The sequence below is a fragment of the Oncorhynchus mykiss genome, chromosome 21, assembly GCF_013265735.2.
Source record: "Oncorhynchus mykiss isolate Arlee chromosome 21, USDA_OmykA_1.1, whole genome shotgun sequence".
Taxonomy (NCBI): domain Eukaryota; kingdom Metazoa; phylum Chordata; class Actinopteri; order Salmoniformes; family Salmonidae; genus Oncorhynchus; species Oncorhynchus mykiss.
Window position 1 is genome coordinate 23,769,082 of NC_048585.1, and position 23,051 is coordinate 23,792,132.

General features: G+C 41.1%; 1 protein-coding gene across 1 annotated transcript in view; it reads left to right on the top strand.

Annotated features, from left to right (window-relative positions):
• LOC110500079 (chemokine-like protein TAFA-2) overlaps nucleotides 1-22,226 on the top strand; it is a 58,298-nt gene extending 36,072 nt beyond the window's left edge. The window contains exons 2-6 of the mRNA XM_021577232.2: nucleotides 8,331-8,434; nucleotides 12,672-12,824; nucleotides 17,526-17,650; nucleotides 18,353-18,410; nucleotides 20,926-22,226. Coding sequence (XP_021432907.1) covers nucleotides 8,332-8,434; nucleotides 12,672-12,824; nucleotides 17,526-17,650; nucleotides 18,353-18,382 — 411 coding nt within the window. The 5' untranslated portion in view covers nucleotide 8,331 and the 3' untranslated portion in view covers nucleotides 18,383-18,410; nucleotides 20,926-22,226. The remainder of the gene's footprint in view (nucleotides 1-8,330; nucleotides 8,435-12,671; nucleotides 12,825-17,525; nucleotides 17,651-18,352; nucleotides 18,411-20,925) is intronic.
• The last annotated feature ends 825 nt before the right edge of the window (nucleotides 22,227-23,051 follow it).

Consider the following 23,051-nt stretch of genomic DNA (forward strand, 5'->3'; position numbering starts at 1 on the left):
TCTTGTAATTGCAGATAACAGGTCACATTTCATTGTCTTTTGTTCTAAGAAGAATCAATGCAACCCCGTCTTGTGGTGCTTCTGTTGGGCTGCGTTGATTCCCATACGGTGGTTAAGTGTTTGTGAAAAGCGGCCTACCTTAAAAGGTCAGACCACTTGGCACCCTCGGTTTGTTTTATATGTTGCTACTGCACCTCAAGCAAATACTGGGGGAAAACACTCCGAAGCCTAGGTGGTTCTATACAAGAATAAATTACAGTGTTTTGGTGTCTAATGCTAGCACACAGCATGTGTAGACATAGCCTACATACACGCATGCACGCGCAAACGCACACATATACACACCCACGGCCTCACACACTACAGGCATGGCCACGTGCACACTCCCGCATGCACACCTTCCGTAACAATCTGCATCATTCACCATGATTGGATAATTCAAGTGGCTCTCCGTTTTCGACATGTTGTCAAGTGCCAGATCTTTGAAGTCATTTGCTCCCTGCTGAACAGCTAGGACCTATTCACCCTGCAGCACTAAGGCATAATGTGGTGCCACTTCTCTATGGAAGCATCCCAAATGGCACCCTAGTCCCTACATGGTGCACTACTTTTGACAAGAGCCCTATGTAATATAGGCCTATAGGGGATAGGATACCATTTGGGACGTAGCCTATGTTCCCTACACAATACACTGCTTTCTTTCTGTAGCATCGTCTTCTGGGGTTAGGTTGTAAAGGGATGGAAACATTGCTTTAAAAAATATTGCACATGAATATTTCAAAAGGCTGCCTTAGCATGTCAATAGCCGTAACGAGTGTTTCACTTCTGAAGAGAGAATGGTAAAGAGTGACGAGAGGGGAAATATGCTGCATACACTTAGGGAAGGCATCCCACATCATACCCTCATCTATTCACATTCATGATACATGTATTGTAACAGTGTAATTCATACTGCGGTCATAAATAGATGACAAAAGCATAATAAAGCAATATGATTAAACATAAAGGATAATATAAAGATGAGAAAAAATGCCAAATCAAACCAATACATTTTATGACAGACACTGAAGACAGTGGTGATGTGTGGTTAGATAAAAGGACCCAAATATGTCAAGGCTCCAACTCTTTGAGACTGGTGGAGACCAGTGTCTGAATTGCACAGGAAGTGACTATCTGGCGTGATAATCTATCTCCACAATTTGGTTGTATTCTAACGTGTCTGTTTGCGCAGACAGCGCCAGCCTGGGTGGCAGTGTGGATGTTGCATATAAATAACACAAACCTCATCAGGTCATTACTAGTACAGGCAGGTGATGCACACTTCCTCTGTGGATGCGACAAAGGTCACCCACAACAATAATCACCACTTCATCAACATCAGCTGTGCACGTAAGAAATGTCCCGTGGAGGTAGGCGTGGTGTTGTGTGTTGATGAGAGAGAAAAAAAGTAAGTAATATTACCATTGTTATCAAGTTTGACAAGACCAATATGCATTAAAGGGGTGGCAGGGTAGCCTATTGGTTAGAGCGTTGGACTAGTAACCGGAAGGTTGCAAGTTCAAACCCCCGAGCTGACAAGGTACAAATCTGTCGTTCTGCTCCTGGACAGGCAGTTAACCCACTGTTCCTAGGCCGTCATTGAAAATAAGAATTTGTTCTTAACTGACTTGCCTAGTTAAATAAAGGAAAATAGCTCTTGCTGGGTTTTTTACATTTACATCAGTCGCATCAATCAAGAAGACAAACTTAATAGAACGTACAAAAGGGCATAACTAGTGAATGTAAACGGCAGAACTCAAAGATGTTATTTCATAGTCCCCTATATTCTCTCTCTGATCAATCGGTCTCATGTGGAAGTCATTATTGGGTAGCAGTCAAGGATTCTATCCTGTATGACTACTTCCTGTACTACCCTTCATTAAAAGAAACACTCAAAAGATGCCTTACTACTAAAATGTTTAGACTACATTCATTCATAATTCATAAAGCCTCGGCTAAGAGAGCAATTACGGTCCATTCCAAAATAGACCATTGTACTATGACCTCATAACTCATAGGAGAAGGAAGTGGGAAAAGGAGAGCAAGAGAGGCAGCCATCCAATCCATTGGTGTGAATGCACTGGTTTCTCCTGATTGGTGCCAGAGTGAACTTGATGGGAAACGGATTGAAATATCACACTGGCACCCATACGCCTGTCTGAGGCGGGGTTGAATGTTGCAGCCTGCTACGTTTATGAGTTTGCCCTCTCACATGGCTTCACATCTCCGATGTGTGATTACGGAAGGTGTCATTACGGAAGGTCATTATGACGGTGACCACTTTGGAAAGGGCACTCAGCGTTGGTGTCTGGTAACAAGTGAACACTTGGAAGTGAAAACTTTTTGAAAGGGTTCCAAACGGAAGTCAGGTCATGCATTTAGGGGTCCCTACATTTTCATGTCAGTTACTTACAGTTTATTGGGAAGCTTCTACATGTTGTTTGTGTTTTTTTTATCTCTTCCGGACATGCATTGCCATTTCCATTAGCCAGAGTGACCCGGTTAGCTCAAGATAGACATTGAACCAGAGAATATTTTGTGACAGGGTTTGGTCATTTTGTTGATAGTTTCGACCTAAAAATCACAGACTGTTATGACTGGTGTCACGTCTCGTTTACATTCACATTAAAGCAGGATCATGAAAAGTGTTTGGTGTGACAGAGGGGGGAAAGCATTACTTTCGCTTCATACTGTCAGTGGAGAACATCTGTGTAGCAGAGATGCTTGTTCTGTGACCGTGCAATCGGCCCACTGCAGCTGTCCGAGGTGACAGTCCCTGTCACGGTCGAAGAAAAGAGAGAAAGAGAGGGGGGGAGAGGGGGAGAGGGGGAGTGAGAGAGAGAGACGAGAGAGATAATCCCTGTATCAAATCCAGCTCCAGAGACAGAGAGGAAAGTCCAGGTTTTTGCAGTTTAACGATTTCACTCGCTTGCCTGCCAATCTCCCCATCCACAGCTTTGTCTGTCTCCCACGCCACCCTCTCCCTCACTTTATTACACTGAGGCTTTTATCATATGTTGGGCCATGTCTATAGGAATAAAATCCCATGTTTGTTCGCCGAATGTGTCAGGGCTCTTTGTTGTTATGGCCTCACAAATCCCTCTGTCGGTTACTGTGGGTCGTCTCAAAGAGGTTAGCACAGCACAGTGGCGTAGGAACAGCTCTCATCATGCGTGGCTTAACTGTGTAATAGCTTTGCAACTTCAGCTGATCTTACTTACTATAATGGCTCCACCATTACAGTACCATCAGAGTCTCCTCTCCTGTATGGCCTCTGTCTTTGCTAATAGGGTCCTTACTTTTTTCCACTATGTAAATACAGATGTAGGATCTTAATTTGATCTCCCTGTTGCAGGAGAACTGTCCTGCAATACAGGAAATGTAAATCTTGTCATGTATTTGAGGTATAAAAAGGCTTCTGAAGATAGTAATTTCCACTATGAAATGTATCAAGCCCCCAAAAAATGTCCATTCATTATAATCCACATAATAATTCACATTTCCAGTTGCCGCAGGATTATTTTCCTGCTGTTGCAAACTGGCTCAAATTAAGATCCTACGTCTGTAAGTCTTGATGAATAAATGTCTTCCCTTCCTGAGTTCTTTTCTCTTTACAGTATGTATGTAGGCCAAGGTCGATGGAGTCTTTTGTCCACATTATGAAACCTATTATAGATTGGTCCTTCAAGGCTGGGATATGAGTGACATATGTGTTACGCGGCAAAATATTTTTAGGTTTAACAAATAGGACAGAATGATTTGACATGTATCCCGTTGATACAGTCTGTCTTCACAAGGGAATACAGCTTTTCCGCTATCTGTTCCCCTTGGCAAACGTGGTCTTAGATTTCAGCCCCGCTCTTAAATTATTGAATCTCAAGTTTCTTAAAAAGTAACCTAGTTATGCTATCCATCCCTGACAAAAGTTCTAGAACTTGCAGCAGCATGACCCGTTGGCTGTGAGAACACTCCATCGCTCGTCTTTGTTCTTGTATCAGCCTGAATAGACTTACTGATGCAAACACTCACTCTGGGTTGAAAGAGATCTTGGTATGTTGCCCTGCCTGTAGAGTGCCAGCATCTCGCTTTTACCTCAGGTCAGAATCCATCAGTCTGTCCATGGGGAAGGCTGACCTACGACCTTCTCCTCACCACAACGGCACAGGGGGAACTTATCAAAGTCTGTGAACACGACCTCGCTCTCCACAGATCAGCCAAGGAGCTCGGCAGAATCGAGTAATGATTTTGGGGAATAGGCTAACATTCAGTGGACGGCTGACCATAACCCCTCAGGAAACTAAAAAGATTTTGCATGGGTCCTGAGATCCTCAAAAGGTTCTATAGCTGCAACATCGAGAGCATGGTTGCATCACTGCCTAGTTCGGCAATTGCTCGGCCTCCGACCGCAAGGCACTACAGAGGGTAGTGCGTATGGCCCAGTACATCACTGAGGCTAAGCTGCCTGCCATCCAGGACCTCTACACCAGGCGGTGTCAGAGGAAGGCCTTAAAAGTTGTCAAAGACCCCAGTCATAGACTGTTCTCTCTACTACTGCATGGCAAGTGGTACCGGAGTGCCAAGTGTAGGACAAAAAGGCTTCTCGTCAGTTTTTACCCCCCAAGCCATAAGACTCCTGATCAGGTAATTAAATGACTAGCGGACTATTTGCATTGTGTGCCCCCCCCAACCCCTCTTTCACGCTGCTGCTACTCTCCTTTTATCATATATGCACAGTCACTTTAACTATACATTCATGTACATATGTACATACTACCTCAATTGGCCCGACCAACCAGTGCTCCCGCACATTGGCTAACCGGACTGTCTGCATTGTGTCCCGCCACCCACCAACTCCTCTTTACGCTACTGCTAATCTCTGTTCATCATATATGCATAGTCACTTGAACCATATCTACATGTACATACTACCTCAAGCTACCTACCTAACCGGTGTCTGAATGTAGCCTCGCTACTTTTATAGCCTCGCTACTGTATATGACCTCGCTACTGTTTTTCACTGTCTTTTAACTGTTGTTTTTCTTTCTTTACCTACCTATTGTTCACCTAATAATTTTTTTTGCACTATTGGTTAGAGCCTGTAAGTAAGCATTTCACTGTAAGGTCTAAACCTGTTGTATTCGGCGCACATGACAAATAAACTTTGATTTGATTTGAACCACATGCTGACATAATGACCTGTTGGAACCACAGTGAGGACCAGCCTCATAAGCAGTCCATCGTAGCTTGTGGATGGGAATGAATCACATGGTCTTCATCCAATCACAGTTGGCCTATTTAGTAATACTACTCAGTCTAACCAATAATTGTACTCCAGAGTATTTGGCGTTATGTGGCAAACACTCAGTTCACAGCTAGAAGTAGCAATGTTCTCATATCAAAGCCATGCATTATGACACAGTTTCAGATATTTATCAAGAATATAGTAATTAACATGAATATGTGCAAAAACAGCATAATTACATAATTCTGTCATATTTGCATTAGTAATCGTTGGCGCTCAATGAAGACACATGTTATTGCTGGTCATTAAACAGTAACAGCATTTAACATCCAACACCTGACTATGAAAACCTGCTAAATATAGATATTATTACATTAAATAGGTAATAATGCGTATTTACATCTTATTAATTCAATATAATATAGCCTTTTATACCTTTTATATTACAATTTAATTAAATCAAAATATACAGTCAATTCCCTTATTTTTCATTGCTCTCACTTCTGCTAATTTTACATATAGATCAGCTGTGTATGCATGTTTTTTTCTGTGCGGGAAAACTATTTTTGAAGTGGTCCTTCGATAGCCAATGCAACCGCTCCCCTCTGCAAGGTCAAGTTGAGTCTTTTGAAAGCCCGCACATTGGTCTGTAACTATTCAATTTGTTTCAGAGAGCGAAGAAGTCAATAGAATAGGAAGGGGCATACGAACAGGAAAGGAAAAATCATTCATTCATTCATTCAGTTTTAAACGAATGCACCTTGTACTCTTGAAAGAAAATCAAATCCACACTCCATAGGCCATACATCGAACAGCAGACCTTACTGCTACAGCGATATAAAGGGAGAAAAGTCCCATTCCAAATGAATTTGAACACAGATATCAATTAAGGCAAACCACTGAGGTGGCACAAGTGAACACTACTATGTTCTTCAAATGAACAATTTTAATAGAGGTATTGTATCGTTAATATCAGCGCACATCCATAGAGTAGAGGCAAAAGAAAAAGAAACTCATCCTCACAAACCAGATTTTAATTATACAGTACATTTCTCTGTGGTTTATTCCTGTTTGGTTTGTTTTTGCTCTCCTCTAAACTTTTGTGTGATATTCGTGTTTTGTGCCTGCAGCAATCAGCTGCATACATTATGCATATTTCCTCTGGGTCTATTCTGTGACAAAACCATGCATTAAACATGAAGTTGTATTTGAATAAAACACACAAATTAGAACTTGACGCTTGCACTTTGACACTATCTTAACTCGAAAAATAAGTGTGAGTCTCCTCCTTTCTGTCTAAAACTACAGTACAATTAAAAATTGTAATTTCACACAACGGCGATGTGGAATACGGAGGTAACTCAAATCCCACGGCTTGAAGTGGGACTGTTATTATCTGCACCCTTTCATAGTTTCCCTTGCAATCAAAAGGCTTTTCAAGAATACTAATAATGCACAAAATGGTTCTTTACTTCACAGACTTGTGCTTTCTCAGAGAAACCACTCATGTGAGGTAGTGGTATATGTGAGTGTTCAGGGAGGAGTGAAGATTTAGGAAGGGGATGAATAGTTTGCTAAATCAACACTTTCACTGATCCCTCATGATTATCGGAATAATTTTGAACAGTCAGTGAGCAAGGTGAAAAATGGGGTTGTTGACTAGAAAGAGGCTAATAATGTGTTTGTTTGTGCTGTGCATGGCTGATATACTGGCACAGTTATTCAGCGTCATAGTAACATCCACTTATTATGGGAGACGTGGAATGAACAGTACATTTGACAAACCTTTCATTGAAAAATGTAATCCTGTGCAAGGCCACAATGGCAGCTCAGTTCTTTCTATATTAGAGTGGTCAGACTTTTATATGTTTTATCGACCGGCCATCTTTTAATCACTATTTCCGCACTCAAAGGCCGGCTCCCGTTTCATGATGGCAAAAATAAAATGAACTACATGAATAATCTGATAATCCCTGTGAGAGATACGCAATCTATATGTCAATGACCGAGGTGGAGAAAGACAAGGGATGGTGAAATAAAAGGGGTAGACAAAGCACGTAACTGTCTCTGCCTCGCCTCTTCCAGTAATTACTGCACCACTTGTGTCTTGTGTTTGAAATTTGATATTTTCCTGTCAAGGATAGCAAGCAATGCCAAATGATTTATGTATTCCGTCCCAATCTCAACCACACTTCATTAGGGAGAAAAGAGTGCAAGGCCCAGGGTAAGGCAGAAGGAGTGGATTCATTCTGAGTAGAAGAACCCAGGATCTTCTCTCGTCTCCTCCCTGTGTGGAGCCACAGCTCACGGGCCTCTGCCCTACTGCCCTACTGAAATGGCAAGGGCCTGTGTGGGGGTGGCAGAGGGACTCACCTGCTCTGAGTGGCCCTTTGGCTCCGTCATAGAGAGAGTGAGAGAGAGAGAGAGTTAATTAGGAAATATGGTAGAGACGGAGGTAAAGCAAGTGAATGAAACTGGAGATGAGGGGATGGGCAGAAAAAGATAGAGAGGGAGAGTGCGATAGAGAGGGGGATAATGAAGGAGAAGGTGGAGATGAGTAGTTGGCTAGTGTGTAGGCTTCTGGTCAGCGGAGGTTGGCCTGATGCCTGATGCAATTTAAATCTCCTACAACACTAGAGAAGACACTACTAGATGGACGCTTGTTGTGCCTATCTTGGAAGTGGATTTGAAAAGGCAGGAGCAGAATGAATGTGAACCATGGGACTTCAATAGTCAAATGTCTTCCTCTTTTCGCACTGATCCAAATAGACACGATTGGTGAAAGTAATATGGCAGAAACCAACGGGATGAGTTTCTTTCACCTGTCCAGTTGTTACAGATCAACGTCGATGAATAATAGCTATGTGGAGAGAGGAAGTCTCATAAGACCACTGAGTTGCAACGGCCATGTTTTGGATGACCTAAATGCCTAACGTGCGAGATGCTGAAGTAGACAATGAGATGCTTGTGTATAAGTGTATAACCATTGTTAAAACAAACTAAGTGTAGCCGTACATCTCTCTTCACCCTCTCTGTTTTTCTCTCGCAGGATGAGTGAGAGACACACACAGCAAGGAAGTAAAGGGGTTCTACTTCTAATGGTCTGCATGGTGACTCTGCTGGAGATGGCTAGACCAACAGAAGGTCACAGAGGTAAGGACAGTACGGTACACCTGTAAGAAGGGGCGTGTTATGATGAGCGTCTGTTGGCTGTCATGGACAAAGTGGAGCATGCGCATTGCATTTTTTTACGCTAATTTTGGCAGATGCCTACTGTATATGTACTGAGTGTACAAAACATTATGAACAGACTGACCAGGTGAATCCAGGTGAAAGCTATGATCCCTTATTGATGTCACTTGTTAAATCCACTTCAATCAGTGTAGATGAAGGGGAGAAGACAGGTTAAAGAAGGATTTTCATGCCTTGAGACAATAGAGACATGAATTGTTTATGTGTGCCATTTAGAGGGTGAATGGGCAAGATAGAATATTTAAGTGCCTTTGAACGGGGTATGGTACTGTAGTAGGTGCCAGGCGGACCGATGGAATGCTTTCGACACCTTGTTGAGTCCATGCCTCAACTAATTTAGGCTGTTGTGAGAGCAAAAGGGGGTGCAACTACAGTCACATCATGCTAGTTTAGGTGATGTCTGATCTCTGAGCCTTCACATTATAATAACTTGTTATAGCCTATAGTATGCCTAGATGTTTTATCTTAGGTCATAGATGATTCAATGCACCTGATGTTCCGTCGGTAAAGGATTGTGTGATAGGGTTTAAATGTGTGAAAGAGATAGTTCAAAACAGTTCCCTTGTCTTGTTAAGACTGTTGACACTCTGGGACACCACTAGAACATCACTAGAGCCCAGTGAGATCAATTATGGCATCTCAGTAACATTACAAGTGTGGGGCAACTCGAATGTTTTAACCTCATTGGTTTCAACACTGAGAGCCTCACTGACAATCCACTTTCGCAGATAATTGGCAAGGTGATTCCGTAGACATGCAGGATGGCCATTCGTGGACATGACAGAAAATATTTAGTTTTCTTCTGTCGACCAATTAAAGTAGGGCATGGGCCTCCAGCATGTGGCTTTTGATTGGCAGCGATCCTTACTCAAGGCGCTCATCATTTCTGCCGGAATTGGATCAGAATAATCTCGCACACGTTCAATTTCTATCTGATAGCTTCAGCAGCCCTCTAATTTCCCTCGGGTGTTATTTCTGTTGCTGTAAACCTGTTATCATTCCAGGGATGAAATCAATCCAGAACACGTTCAAAGTCGAAGCAAAAAAATCATTCCCAGAGAACACAAGAAAAAAATAAATTATACCATTGAAAAAAAGAACCACCCTTAGTAAATATTGTTGGTTTCGGCAAGCAAAGAAATTGATTTTCTAATGCACTTTGTGTCCTATTTGAGTGCTCGCAATACTTTTTTAGATTAGTGGCTTCTGTCAGCAAAAAGCTGCATAAATTTGTATGTCTTCAAAACACTCTTCCCTCTTTTCGCTTTGACGTGTCTGCTTTAATTTGCTGAGATGTGCAGGAAGAGCGATCTGCCTCGCCTTCCGAGTTGCTCTCTCTGGTTCACCTTGTATTTGCCATTGTATTGAGTTGTTTACGCGGTCAAGGTGCAATACTGGAGAGGCACAACAAGAGCACTTGACCCTATTGGCAGTCCTACCGGATACACATCCTTGGAATAAGAGATCCAAGGACCTTTACAATCCTTATCACTACAATGATCCACTGTCCTTGTAAAGTCAGTGGAGGAATGTTTCTGATCATCTATATTTTTCCTAGTATTCCAAGTATTGATCCAATGGGAAAACATTGGACATAGACAATTAGCACTGAGACTAATCATATAGCTTTAGTTTGTCCAATTACTGTCATAGACCATTAGCGCATTGCAATAAAATGTACAATGGTCTCACTCCAAAGGTTTACGACCTATCCAGCCTAAAAACATTGTGAGAATGTCCTTATCCCCCCCATTATACGGGAGCAATTCTATTTGAATTATGGGCAACCCAGAACGAGTGTCCTATTATGTCTGTAAGTGCATTTGATCTTCTTTGTCGATTTCCAGTGTTTGTTGGGAAATCAGTTGGCTGGTAACAGTGCAAATGGATTGCCCAAAAAAATAAACATTGTTCTTTTCCTCAAAAGCACAGTTCCCAACCATTTGGGAGTCTTATTTTATCTTTTCTTTTTTTCTGAAACAGCATAATCAATACTGCTTGGTGAGGAATAGATCAGCAATTGCATCGCCCTCAGGAAAATACATTTTATTTCACTTCTTAATCTGATTTGTAGTGTGCCTTGAGGATTTCACTACACAGACTGTCCGCTTCAGTGGAGCCCTGCAATAAAATGTATCTTATGTGTTCACGACCAATTTACATGATCAAAACGATAAGAAACGTTTCTATCTATGGCCCAAGCTTTACGGATGTCAGATGCAGAACACCATAAGGATCAATGATTTGAAAAGCTATTTGTGCCGCTGGTTGTCTTCACTTGCACTATTGCTAAAATTGCATATTCAGTTTAAAAAAATCGAGACATTCTGTACTGTACATCTGAGACCGGCCTGGCCAAAAGCCTCTCAAACAGAGAGAAATAATGCCTATATAAAAAATAAAAAGTGAATATAATCATGAACTGCAGTGTTGGTACCACTTTCGTAACACGGACCCAGAGAATCAATTTGTAGTCAGTGCATAGCAATTACATGGGTCACCAGTTCTTCATCACCTTGGAATATGCTTTTCACCAGCCTATAAAGCCACACACTCCTTTCCCATGCACCGGCCCAGCAGGGAAAGGCGCTTCTCTGGGACTCTGGGAAAAGACTCATTCCCAAGTACATGAAAAAAAAACTCTGTTTCATAGCAGGACAGCACAGTGGTCATACGGCTAGAGCTCCAAATCTACTCAAAAAAACTCTTCCTCTCTGTGTGAAGCGTGGCGCTACTTTTACATAGATCTAAGCAACGCCGGCAGAAACGTATTTGTCTTTCATATCTTTTTTGATACGACTAGAGTGTGAGTCAAACTCCCGCTACGTTCAAGCGATTGCTCCTCAGTTATTTTGATGTATGAGCAGGGACAGGGGGGACGGCGATAGCAGAAGCGCTATCAAAACTTGTGTATTATCAAAAAAGAGCTCCGCCTCCCGCACGACTACTCATCTGCTTGAACTCCTAACAGTTAGTGTGAGGAATCTCACCTGAGCAATAATACACTTATATGCTACTGTGAGTTCATCAACCACTGCATTCAGTTTGATCGAAGCCATTGGAAACATTCAAATGTTATTGATTGAGGTGTGAGTCTTCCACATTGTGTCCCAGTGATGGTGGTGTTGAGGGTGTTACTTTAGGTGTTGATGCAGCTGCAATACAGTCGACTCAATACCCTACCTCCTCCTATGACATTTCTGCCTAATTGAAAAAAAGAAAATAACATAACAAGACATGCAAAAGCAATTTAATTAAATAAGCTTGGCTGGCTTCCCTGGTATAAAGTAAAGCAATCAGTGGGAAGGTTCCACAGCACTTTTCATTTGTTGTTTACCAAATGAGCAATAACTGCCTCTGCAGAAGGACGGACTCCTCGTGAAAATGTCACATGTAATTAAAAGAGCAGGAAGCAGCACAGTCTCTAAATAATTCAGACAATGTAGCCTGAGCTGTAAATTGGCTCAAAATACAGCAACTCCTAAGATAGGTATTTTTCAATTGTTTTTTGAATGGCAGAATAGCCTACTAATTCCTCAGCTGATACTTGCGTTTAAAAACTCTTTTAAAGCTTAATTGTAGTTATTCTGTACCTTCAGGGTTTGGATACCACATAAGTATTTGGGAGCCTCCCTTGACAGGTATATTTCACTTATTTAACTAGGCAAGTCACAAATTCTTATTTTCAATGACAGCTTAGGAGCAGTGAGTTAACTGCCTTGTTCAGGGGCAGAACAACAGATTTTTACCTAGTCAGCTCAGGGATTTGATCTGGCAACCTTCCGGTTACATGTCCAACACTCTAACCACTAGGCTACCTTGCCTCCAGTGTTCTGATTATGTGAACTGGCTGTTAGCCAACCTAATACAAAGTTAACTCTACAATGGACATACAGTATAGTAGGCCTACTCTATTGCCTGTTAAAAATGAACTCTTGATTCTAACTTTTTTTGCAGTCACACAGCATAAGTAATACAATAGTATTTGCGTTGTGGCTCTTTTCTTGTGCTGCACTTTGACGAGAACCTGAGTTTTAGGCTATGTGGAAGTACTGTTGCATTATTTTAGTTCTGGCAAGCATTTACTGACTTATCAAGTGGCTAATTCTGATTTCAATCTGTTCTATGTTTTCTACAGTGCATCAAGTCAGAACCGGCACTTGCGAGGTTGTGGCTTTGCATCGATGCTGCAACAAGAACAAAATAGAAGAACGCTCCCAAACGGTTAAATGCTCCTGCTTCCCTGGACAAGTGGCCGGGACGACCAGAGCTGCCCCGTCTTGTGTAGATGGTACGTTCCAGCTGAATATTTAATGTGCTATCGATGTGTCATTTTTTGCTGATGGTCTGTTCCACTCGGACTAATAGGAGGAGGTTAGGCTGAGATCATCATTAAATCTTTATTTTGTGAGCTCGCACCGTCTTCCTTAGTGAAACTGCTCGTAAGAATTGTTGTTAATTTTGTAACACTTCAGACCACAAGGTGCTTGGTCATAGCCATCCACAGAGGCTTAATTTATACTTTGTTTTATACTTAAACTTTACAATGCACTTTACAAGTGTTAAACTGTAATGAAATGTGTTAAAAAGTGTTTACCAGAAGTGCTCCTGTGCCATAGTCGTATCCTCATGGGAAATTAGTTTGGTCTCCTGTTTTTCAACCTAAAATTCCTTACATTTATTGGAGTATGGTACTTTACAACTCAGTAGTGTCTCTGCCTTTTACAGTAATGGCCTTGCTGAATTGTACTCCATGTGGGCCTATTAGAATGAGCTGAACATGCCAAATACACTGCCATCAGAAAGTATTCACACCCCTTGACTTTTTCCACATTTTGTTGTGTTACAGCCCGTGTTTAAAATTAATTAAAGTTAGATTTTTTTTGGTCACTGGCCTACAGAAAATACCCCATAATGTCAAAGCGGAATTATGTTTTAATGTTTTTTTTTCAAATGAATAAAACATGAAAAGCTGAAATGTCTTCAGTCAATAGGTATTCAACCCCTTTGTTATGGCAAGCCTAAATACGTTCAGGAGTAAAAGATGTGCTTAACAAGTAACATAATAAGTTGAAAGGACTTTGTGCAATAATAGTGTTTAACATGATCTTTGAATGACTACCTCATCTCTGTAAGTTCCCTCAGTCGAGTAGTGAATTTCAAACACAGATTCAACCACAAAGACCAGGGATGTTTTCCAATGCCTCGCAAAGAAGGGCACCTGTTGGTAGATGGGTATACATTTAAAAAAAACAGACATTGAATATCCCTTTGAGCATTGTGAAGTTATTAAGTTATTAATTACACTTTGGATGTATCAATACACTCAGTCACTACAAAGATACAGGCATCCTTCTTAACTCAGTTGCCAGAGAGGAAGGACACCACTCAGGGATTTCACCAGGCCAATGTTGACTTGAATGGCTGTTATAGGAGAAAAGTGAGGATGAGTCAACGACATTGTGGTTACTCCACAATACTAACCTAATTGACAGAGTGAAAAGAATGAAGGCCTATACAGAAAGTAATACTGCTAAAAATGTGGCAAAGAAATACATTTTATGTCCTGAATACAAAGCGTTATGTTTGGGGCAAATCCTACACAACACATCATTGAGTACCATTCTTCAAGCATGGTGGTGGCTGCGGCATGTTACCGGTATGCTTGTCATCAGCAAGGACTAGGGAGTTTTTTTTATGATTAAAAGAAATGGAATAGAGCTAACCACAAGCAAAATCCAAGAGGAAATCCTGGTTCAGTCTTCTTTCCAACAGACACTGTGAGACAAATTCAACCTTCAGCAAGACAATAACCTAAAACACAAGGCCAAATATACATTGTAGTTGCGTACCAAGATGACATTGCATTTTCCTGAGTTGCCTAGTTACAGTTTTGACTTAAATTGGTTTGAAAATCTATGTCAAGACTTGAAAATGGCAGTCTAGCAAAGATCAACAAGAAAAACGCGCAAATACTGTACAATCCAGGTGTGCAAAGCTCTTAGAGACTTACCCAGAAAGACTCACAGCTGTAATCGCTGCCAAAGGTGATTCTAACATGTATTGACTCAAGGGGTGTGAATTACAGGAGCTTGGTGGCACTTTAATTGGGGAGAACGGGCACGTAATAATGATTGGAGCAGAATGCACATGGTCAATGGTCAATGCACATGGTTTCCAGGGGTTTGGTGCCATTCCTTTTTCTCACTTCCGGCCATTATTATGAGCCGTTCTCCCCTCAGCAGCCTCTACTGGTGTGAAATACTTTCTGAAGGCGCTGTACCTATAGGACGTGAAAGTAGATGTTGTGAATCTCAGAGCCGTTTCAATGAGTGTTATCTTCAGGCACCCAGAAATGTGTTGTCTTTTCCCACCAGAACCCAATTTTACGCCTTCAGTGCAACGTTGGGCCGAAGCCCGCTACAGCACAGCAGCGTTACCGGAGTGCCAAGTCTAGGTCCAAGAAGCTTCTAAAAAGCTTCTACCCCCAAGCCATAAGACTCCTGAACATCTAGTCAAATGGCCACCAAGACTATTCACATTGCCCCCCCCCCCCTTTACACCGCTGCTACTCTCTGTTGTTATCATCTATGCATAGTCACCCCTGTCTATAGTCTCGCTATTATTATTTTACTGCTGCTCTTTAATTACTTGTTACTTTTATTTCTTATTCTTATCCGTATTTTTTTAAACTGCATTGTTGTTTAGGGGTTCGTAAGTAAGCATTTCACTGTAAGGTTGTATTCGGCGTATGTGACTAATACAATTTGATTTGATTTAAAGCCGGATTCACCTACCGTTGATACCGTACGACTTAATCCTCAAATTACTGACAGATCAGGGGTATAAGTGACTGCTCCTTGTTTTGGAGTGAATCTCATGTGTGGCAAGCAGGGAATGTGTTTCCGTGAAATAAGTGTGAAATTAGATATACATTTGATTCATATGTGGTGAGCGAAGTATGCCAAGAGTATTCTTGGCTTTCAAAAACATATGTCTTCCTTAAATCTCTTATATGTTTTCTGGATTCGTAAGAGGTTTTCAATGTACAGGATAAGAATGTCAATACTGACCATCATTTTATAGGTCTAATCAATCAATGATGAAATCAGTGTATGTTTGCGTGTGAACTGTAAATTTGAGTGCTTCAAAATTGCCAGTAGAAAGAAATGTACTTGATTTACTTATCTTTATTTTAACTAGGCAAGTCCGTTAAGAACAAATTCTTAATTACAATGATGGCCTACCCAGGCCAAACCTTAACGACGCTGGGCCAATTGTGCACCGCCCTATGGGACTCCCAATCACAGCTGGTGATAGCCTGGAATCGAACCAGGGTCTGTAGTGACGCCTCTAGCCCCGAGATGCAGTGCCTCAGACCGTTGCGCCACTCGGGAGCCCTCATGGTAAATGTGCTTCTTCTGAAGCATAAAGCTGACGACTGCTGCGTCATGTTTCCTTTCATTGCGTTATATCACACAGCCACTCTGATTTCCACGTTCAAGGTTTAGCTACACTTCAACAGGCCTCACTGCAACGTCAACTCAGCTTTACATATCCTCAAAACCGCTTTATAATTCCACAAGGCTGAAGTTTTGACCACAGAACCGTGAATTCACAACCCTCCCAGTTTTGCTAATCTGATATTATATTTGCTGCATTCCTTGTGCACCTGGTATCATATTCAAAAGCTCACAGATTAATTTGCAAGTCTCCAAACCTGTTCCCTTGTATTGCACAGTGAATGTAGGTGATTGACAGTGGTGTATATCAGAATGTTAAGGCTATTGTATCATTGTCCCATAAAGTCCTTATTATGCTACTAGGTCTATGGGAAGTGGAGAACACTCGTTTCTGCTTTGAAATGAATAGAAAGAGCACAGCAATCACTATGTTTTCTAAGGGAAGGTCGACGATTTGAAACCCTCCCATTTTCGAAAAAGGCACTTGAAGTTGACTTACATCTATGCCATGTCAGTCCCAGAACATCACTTACCCACACTAATGTGGCAGTCAGACCACCAACCAGGCAGAAAGAGCTGCCTCAGTTTGAGCTTGAAAAGCAGTTCACACCTAAAGTCTGGCACCAGATGCGTTTGACCTATTCGATGACATTTGAGTATTGACATTCTCCGCAAATTAAAGCGCTGTGCCAATGGCGCCCAGTTTAAAGTGCTCCACGGGTGATCTCTGAAAAATGATCAGCACTTAACCTTTTAATTATTCTTTTTTATACATCCAGGGATTACCTGAGCTCTCATCTCAGTTTGAGCCTGATCACCTCCTCAAAGCATTGTTAAGTGTTTGAAATCTATTCTGTTCCAACAGTTTGGTGGACATCAAACCGTATGATACAGCCAACGTTGTACAATTACTGTCACTTCTAAAGGTGCATTACACAAAATTGCTGTTATAATCATCCCTGTGGGATACAAATAAGTCTCTGTGCATGATGGTTTGGCTCTCATTAAATACAATACAACTACTTCATGGTATTTTGTGGTGATGGGGGGGGGGGGGGGGGAAATCGATACCGTTACCTTTCACCATATTATTTTTTGACAATATTGTATCAATATTTGACTCCAAGTATTGATTTGTAAAAGAAATAGGTGGGTAGCTAAGCGTTAGGTAGTCGGCTGCACCTGCACCAAAACGCCGCTATTTTTCATCCTATAGCTTGTTCTCCATCTTATTTTTAAATTGTGAGCCAACATGTTTTCAGCACTTTTTATTTCCCTGACTGATCAAAACTCATTTTCTCATGGCTCTCTAATGTCTCTCTCTGCAGCAGACATATAGTGAGCAATAAGTTTGGGAACATCAAATCGCAGTACATGTAGAATCGTGAGAATCGCAATACATATCGTATTGGCACCTAAGTAATTGCCTGCCCTAGTGTTTAATAAAACAAGGAAGATGTCTATTCCTGTATGTCTCCCTAGTATCTCTCAAAGCTGCTCATTGTAACGATGTCTCTGTTCTCCCCTAGCCTCTATAGTGGCGCAGAAGTGGTGGTGTCAGATGCATCCATGTCTGGATGGGGAGGAGTGTAAAGTCCTCCCAGATCTGAAGGGATGGAGCTGCGCCACGGGGAACAAGATAAAGACTACCAAGGTAAGGGCCATCGTAATCAACACATTGCACTTTAGACAGTGGCAACAAGGCATTGAATTTCATTTCAGCTGTACAGGGTACCAACATGGTAGCTGCATAGTAGTCCTCATAGTAACCAAGTACAGTCAACTTCAGTTTAAGAAGGCACCTGTTGTTTCTCAACCTATTGACCTTGCCTACTTGTATCATTGGTCAAGGTCAAACTGTTTAGTCTGAAATTACAGTACTCTGCCGTGCCATTGCTAAAACTGTCTAATGTTTGCAGTCACTACTGGGACCCAGGGGGCCTATATCTGAGGGGCCAACATGTCTCCTTAGCACTATCAGAGCCATTTTGAGGACCAAAACGTGCAAATTACTCACTCCAATTACATGCTTTTAACGCGGTAACCCGATGCCCATATCCTTCCCTGGGTTATGACGACCCCTAGACTTGAGTTCTGCCTCCTTCCATGTACTTAATTATTTAAACTGGCCACACCACACCTGTCTGGAGCCTGTAATTATCGATCCAGGGATTAGTCGGCACCTCAAAATGGAATGTATTTTTTTTTGCTGGCCGGTATTGCTGCAGCAGTATTGATGGATTGATCAACCGTAATAACCTCACGCACGTGTTAATTCCGCCTGGGTTGAAATTTAAAACTCATCTCTTCACTTCTTCTTTTTCCCCTGTCTTTGTTAACACGGAACGCCGGAAAGATCTCGTCGGACAGGGATCAGCTCTGGTAACCCTTGATGCCACGGGAACCGAATCAAGGTGATGCAATCTTGTTAGATGAATTTGATTGAATTAGACCGGTACCAGTGTTAATGTTCATTGTTTTCTGAATTCAGACTATAGCATTTAATGCAAATATTGAAAATTACAGTTTAAACATGATCTGCATCCTACTGTGTCAAGTGCTGGTGAGAAACAGCAAACAAACCATTTCCATTAGTTTGAACATTTGCTTAATGAGGAAATAAGATTTACACCATGCTCCTTAATTGTACTTATTAGGATGCAAGTAATGACTATACATGGATAATTTATGGTTTAAATAGATAAATTCAACAAAACAGCTGGAGAGAGTGTTCTAATTGCTTTACCTGCCATCCAAGATACTTCAACATCTTTTTCGAAGATGGAAAATACATTGCTTCCCCATTATGTGATTATGCCATCTCAATAAAATTGCCTTACATTAAAATGGAAGCATATTTCCATCTACCCGCTAATGTGCTTCCCTGCCACAGGCAAAACCGATTGAGAATGCAGGAGAACGAACAAGAGAATGATTATCTAGCATAACATGTCCAAATAACCCATTTAGCCATTATAGATTGGAAAATGATAATTGTACAGTGAATAATGAGCCGAGCCAGGTTGGGTATCTTTCTGTTACGTATTTCATCCTCTGACCCATGCAGCTATAGGCCTGTTTCGCTCATTGTTTTCCCTCAGCCTTAGGTTTAACACAATGTATGTGATTGAATATGATTCCGAAAGAGATTGTGAGTTAAATGTTTTAAAGGCAGCCTGAAAAACCTTCAGAAGGTGCCACATTCCTATTTAATTCCTCCTGTCTTCTGTTGGTGATGATGATCTCAGCCGATGCATTAATTTCCCCCTTTCTGCGACAACTCCGCGGAGATGCCGTTAGATCTGTCTCGTGTTGGCTCCTTTCTCTGCTGACAAAAGCCCGCACCTTCTCTTTGTCTTTGTAGCATGGAATTATTCTCAAATTAGTACCACATTAATCACAGTGACAGCTCGGAAATGTAAATGGCTCGTTGAGGGGGAGAATTTATTGCAATGTGAACGACAAGAAGACGCTCTTTCCTTACACATATGCAAAGTGGCATAGTGCTAACCTAAATATCTGTGGAATTTACTGAGAGTATGTTTGATATGATTATGAGAGATTTTTTAATATGAAGTTAGGCGATGCCTGGGGGATTGTCATTGAATTTTTTTATCACTATATTTTAAGATAATTTATTCAGAGACAGAGAATACAGTGTATTATGACATATGAAAAATGTGCCTGTCCACAGTCTGATTAGTCTGTCAAAGGTGCCTGTTTTCTTTGCAAAGTTCAGCAGTAAAAATGTAGCTTGACAACTCCCGTGGCAGCTGTCAGACTGGCCTAGTCAGGAGACAGTCTGCTGGAATCGATAGTGGAACGTCGTTATGAAGGTGTTATGGGTGTTCCTCGCAAGGCACGTTTCTTAAGCCCTTTCCGGAATGTACTTTTGCCTGAGCCGAGGAGCTGTCAGTCAGAGCCGGAGCTTCATGACGGGCAATTTAATCTTGTGAAGGGTCCGAAGTGCTGAGAGTATCTGACAGCATTAAACTAGGGGAGGCAGAAAACCTCAGTCTGTAAGGTAAGGCAAATTCTATCCACACAAGTCCTAAAAACACCATCCCTGTCAGGATAGGCTACAATCTGATATAGAAGGTGGAACAGGAACATTTTTGAACAACAACTTGGCCTTAACTGCAAAACATATTCTCTGTTTAAATTTTCTTCAAGGAATTTCCTCCCACTGAGTGTAGTGTACAACTACAAATCATTTCCCAGCACGGATGGGGATAGGCATTTAGTTGGAAAAGCACATTTTTATCCAGGGGAAAGCACTTGTGCCTTTCAAATCTTGATTTAGTATTATGCTTATCATTATTGTTTTGCCCCTATCTGGAAAAAGAAGTGGACAAAATCATGTGTGACTTGTGCAGTCAGTGTGACAGAGGTAATTTCAGTGGCTGAGAACGCTAATGAGTTTGCTTTGTTTGTTGACCACTGTGAGTGAAGACGCTAATATCTCCTGATAGCTTTCCTTTGCTCACTTTATTGCCCTTTCTCATTAAAACGAGCAAAGAAAACCAACCACCTAATTCATACAAGATTAGGTCATGAGATTAAGAATTGTAAACTTTTCAAAAAAGGTATTTTCATAATACGGGCAGATGAACCGTAAACTTTAGATGCAAAAGGCCTTGCGATTGACTTGTGATTACTTTGCACCAAATAACCTCAAATTCTTCTGGGAAAAGTACAAGATAGAAACTGACTCTGTAGTCACTCGGGATTGAATGTAGAACAATGGATTTTTAATTAATCTGTTCATTAACCTTTATGTCTACACTTCAATGACACTCTTTAGAATCCTTTGCTAACTCAACAACTGGGTGGTGAAAACACTGACGTTGGTTGTATTGCACATACTGTATTAATGGTGAGACGGAATCAGGATGGCCTGATGTTCATGGAAATGTGTGTGTGTTACAGGTGGATCAATAAATGTTACTGGGTCTTTACCTGTGGAATACCATCATGGACTCAAGAACATTGCAGTGACCCTTTTTGTAAATAGAGACTCCCTCTATTGGAGACTATACTATGAATCTTCTGGAAGACTTACAAGCACAGGGTAACAAAGGACATCTGGATGAGACGAGAAGAGTGGACACTACTAAATGATTGCTCAGTAGAGGGGACCTTTATTTTGAAAAGCCCAGACATGACTACCACCACATTGGACATTAGGATGTCTTTTTATTCTCTAACATTGTTCTGCTTATAGTGGATTACAATGGTGAATTTTGCCAAAACATTAAAAACATTATTTGGAAAGTGATAGTTTTTCTTAGGGAAATAGTTTTTTCCCCCTCAGAATGCATTGTGCATCATTACTGTAACAGAGTATCATCAATATCAAGAATTTCCCCCATGAATATTAGGGACGAGTCAAATTCGATCCAGTTTTTATCAATGAAATGATGGTCAGAAAATGGTAAGAAGAAGAAATATAAAATTGGTGAACCTTATTGTATTGAGCCAATCATTGAACATGCAGGGTGATTTTCAAAGGAGCACAAAAAAGGCACAGGTACTGGAATTGGCGTATGTACACCTCCATATTTTTTAAATGGGTGGCCATCATTGTGGGTGGCCATTCTCGATGGTGCTGCGCGCAGGGAACATGGCTTATTCAAATGAGAGTTGCAATCAATGGCCAACCAATGACAGTTGAGAGAATGTGATGTATCCAAGGACAAATTGATGTAGACTACTGATCTATAAGGCAGACTACAATGTAGGATTTCCACCACCAAAACTGAAAACTGAAGGTCATGTTTGATTTGCATGTTTTATTCCAAGGGCATCATCTTTCATTTCGTCTAGAGCAGATTGGGGCACTAGGTGCATACTTTTGAAAATGTACACATGAATGAAAGTGGTGCACAAATGAGTTACCCCTAGTGTGCTTAGCGTTTGCTTATGTTCTTTTGAAAATCCTCCTATCAACTGCCAGCTGATCCAGTTAGTTTGTCTATGTTGCACAATGCTGAAGCTCAGATTCGAATGTCCATGTAATGTTTATGTTAATGTATGCAAGCTAAAATGCATTCATTCTACAATTCTGGCTATAGTCCATGGGGTTGGTAGGGGCCGGTTAAGTGTTAAGTACTTTTTAAAATTACTTTCTGATTCGCTGATAACTTTTCAACAGGTATCTCTGACGCTTCCTTCGTCTGTGCAAGTGATAACATCTTCGAATAATAAACTGTGGTTGTGTCTTAACTTAATGCTTGTGTTGTGACCCTTAACCTCCTCAGGTGTAGGAAGAAGAAACCAGAGATTGACTCTGTTTAGCTATGCTTCACACAGTGTAGGCTATAGTATGAAGCTGATAAGGCTTCATAATGATTATGCAACAACCCTTAGATTGAGTATCTCTATTGTGGAATGGAACATTGATTCCCTTCAGAATCCTTCAGAGTTTGTTTGCTATTCTTGTGGGGACTTCTGGTTAAACACGTACACACACTTTGAAAACGTACATCCAGAACATTAAAGATTTTCATGATAAAAGATAAAAATATAGCAAACTACAAATCATAAATTGGTATTTTCAACCATTATGAAAGCAAAGCCCACAAACTCAAAGTCAGTTGTCAACCCCACTCAACTAGAACCTACCTTTTCAAACGCTCCCCCTCAAGAATACCATTGTTTGCCTTTCATGGGCAGACAAACATTGATGTCACCACAGTAAATACATCACACCGAGAGAGGAGCTAATGAAATCTAGGGGTTATTGAGTTCCAAGAACATGACAGCCAGGAGAGAAAAAACCTTCATAAAATCACAACTGAAAAGGCATGGGACTGCGAGAATAATACCAGTAAATGAGTGGCGTACTGGCATAATGTCAACATAATAATAATGATTTTCTTGAAGCTCTTTAAATGTGTATTTCCAGTGCAGTAATTCTATGGGTGTATAGTTTCTTTGGGGCAATATAATATAGAAAAACAGCATGTTCACTTAGATTGTCAGTTGTATGGAAAGGACTAGGCTCAAAACAATAGGCTACTTATTTTGTTTTCTTAGGTCATGTCAATATGGAT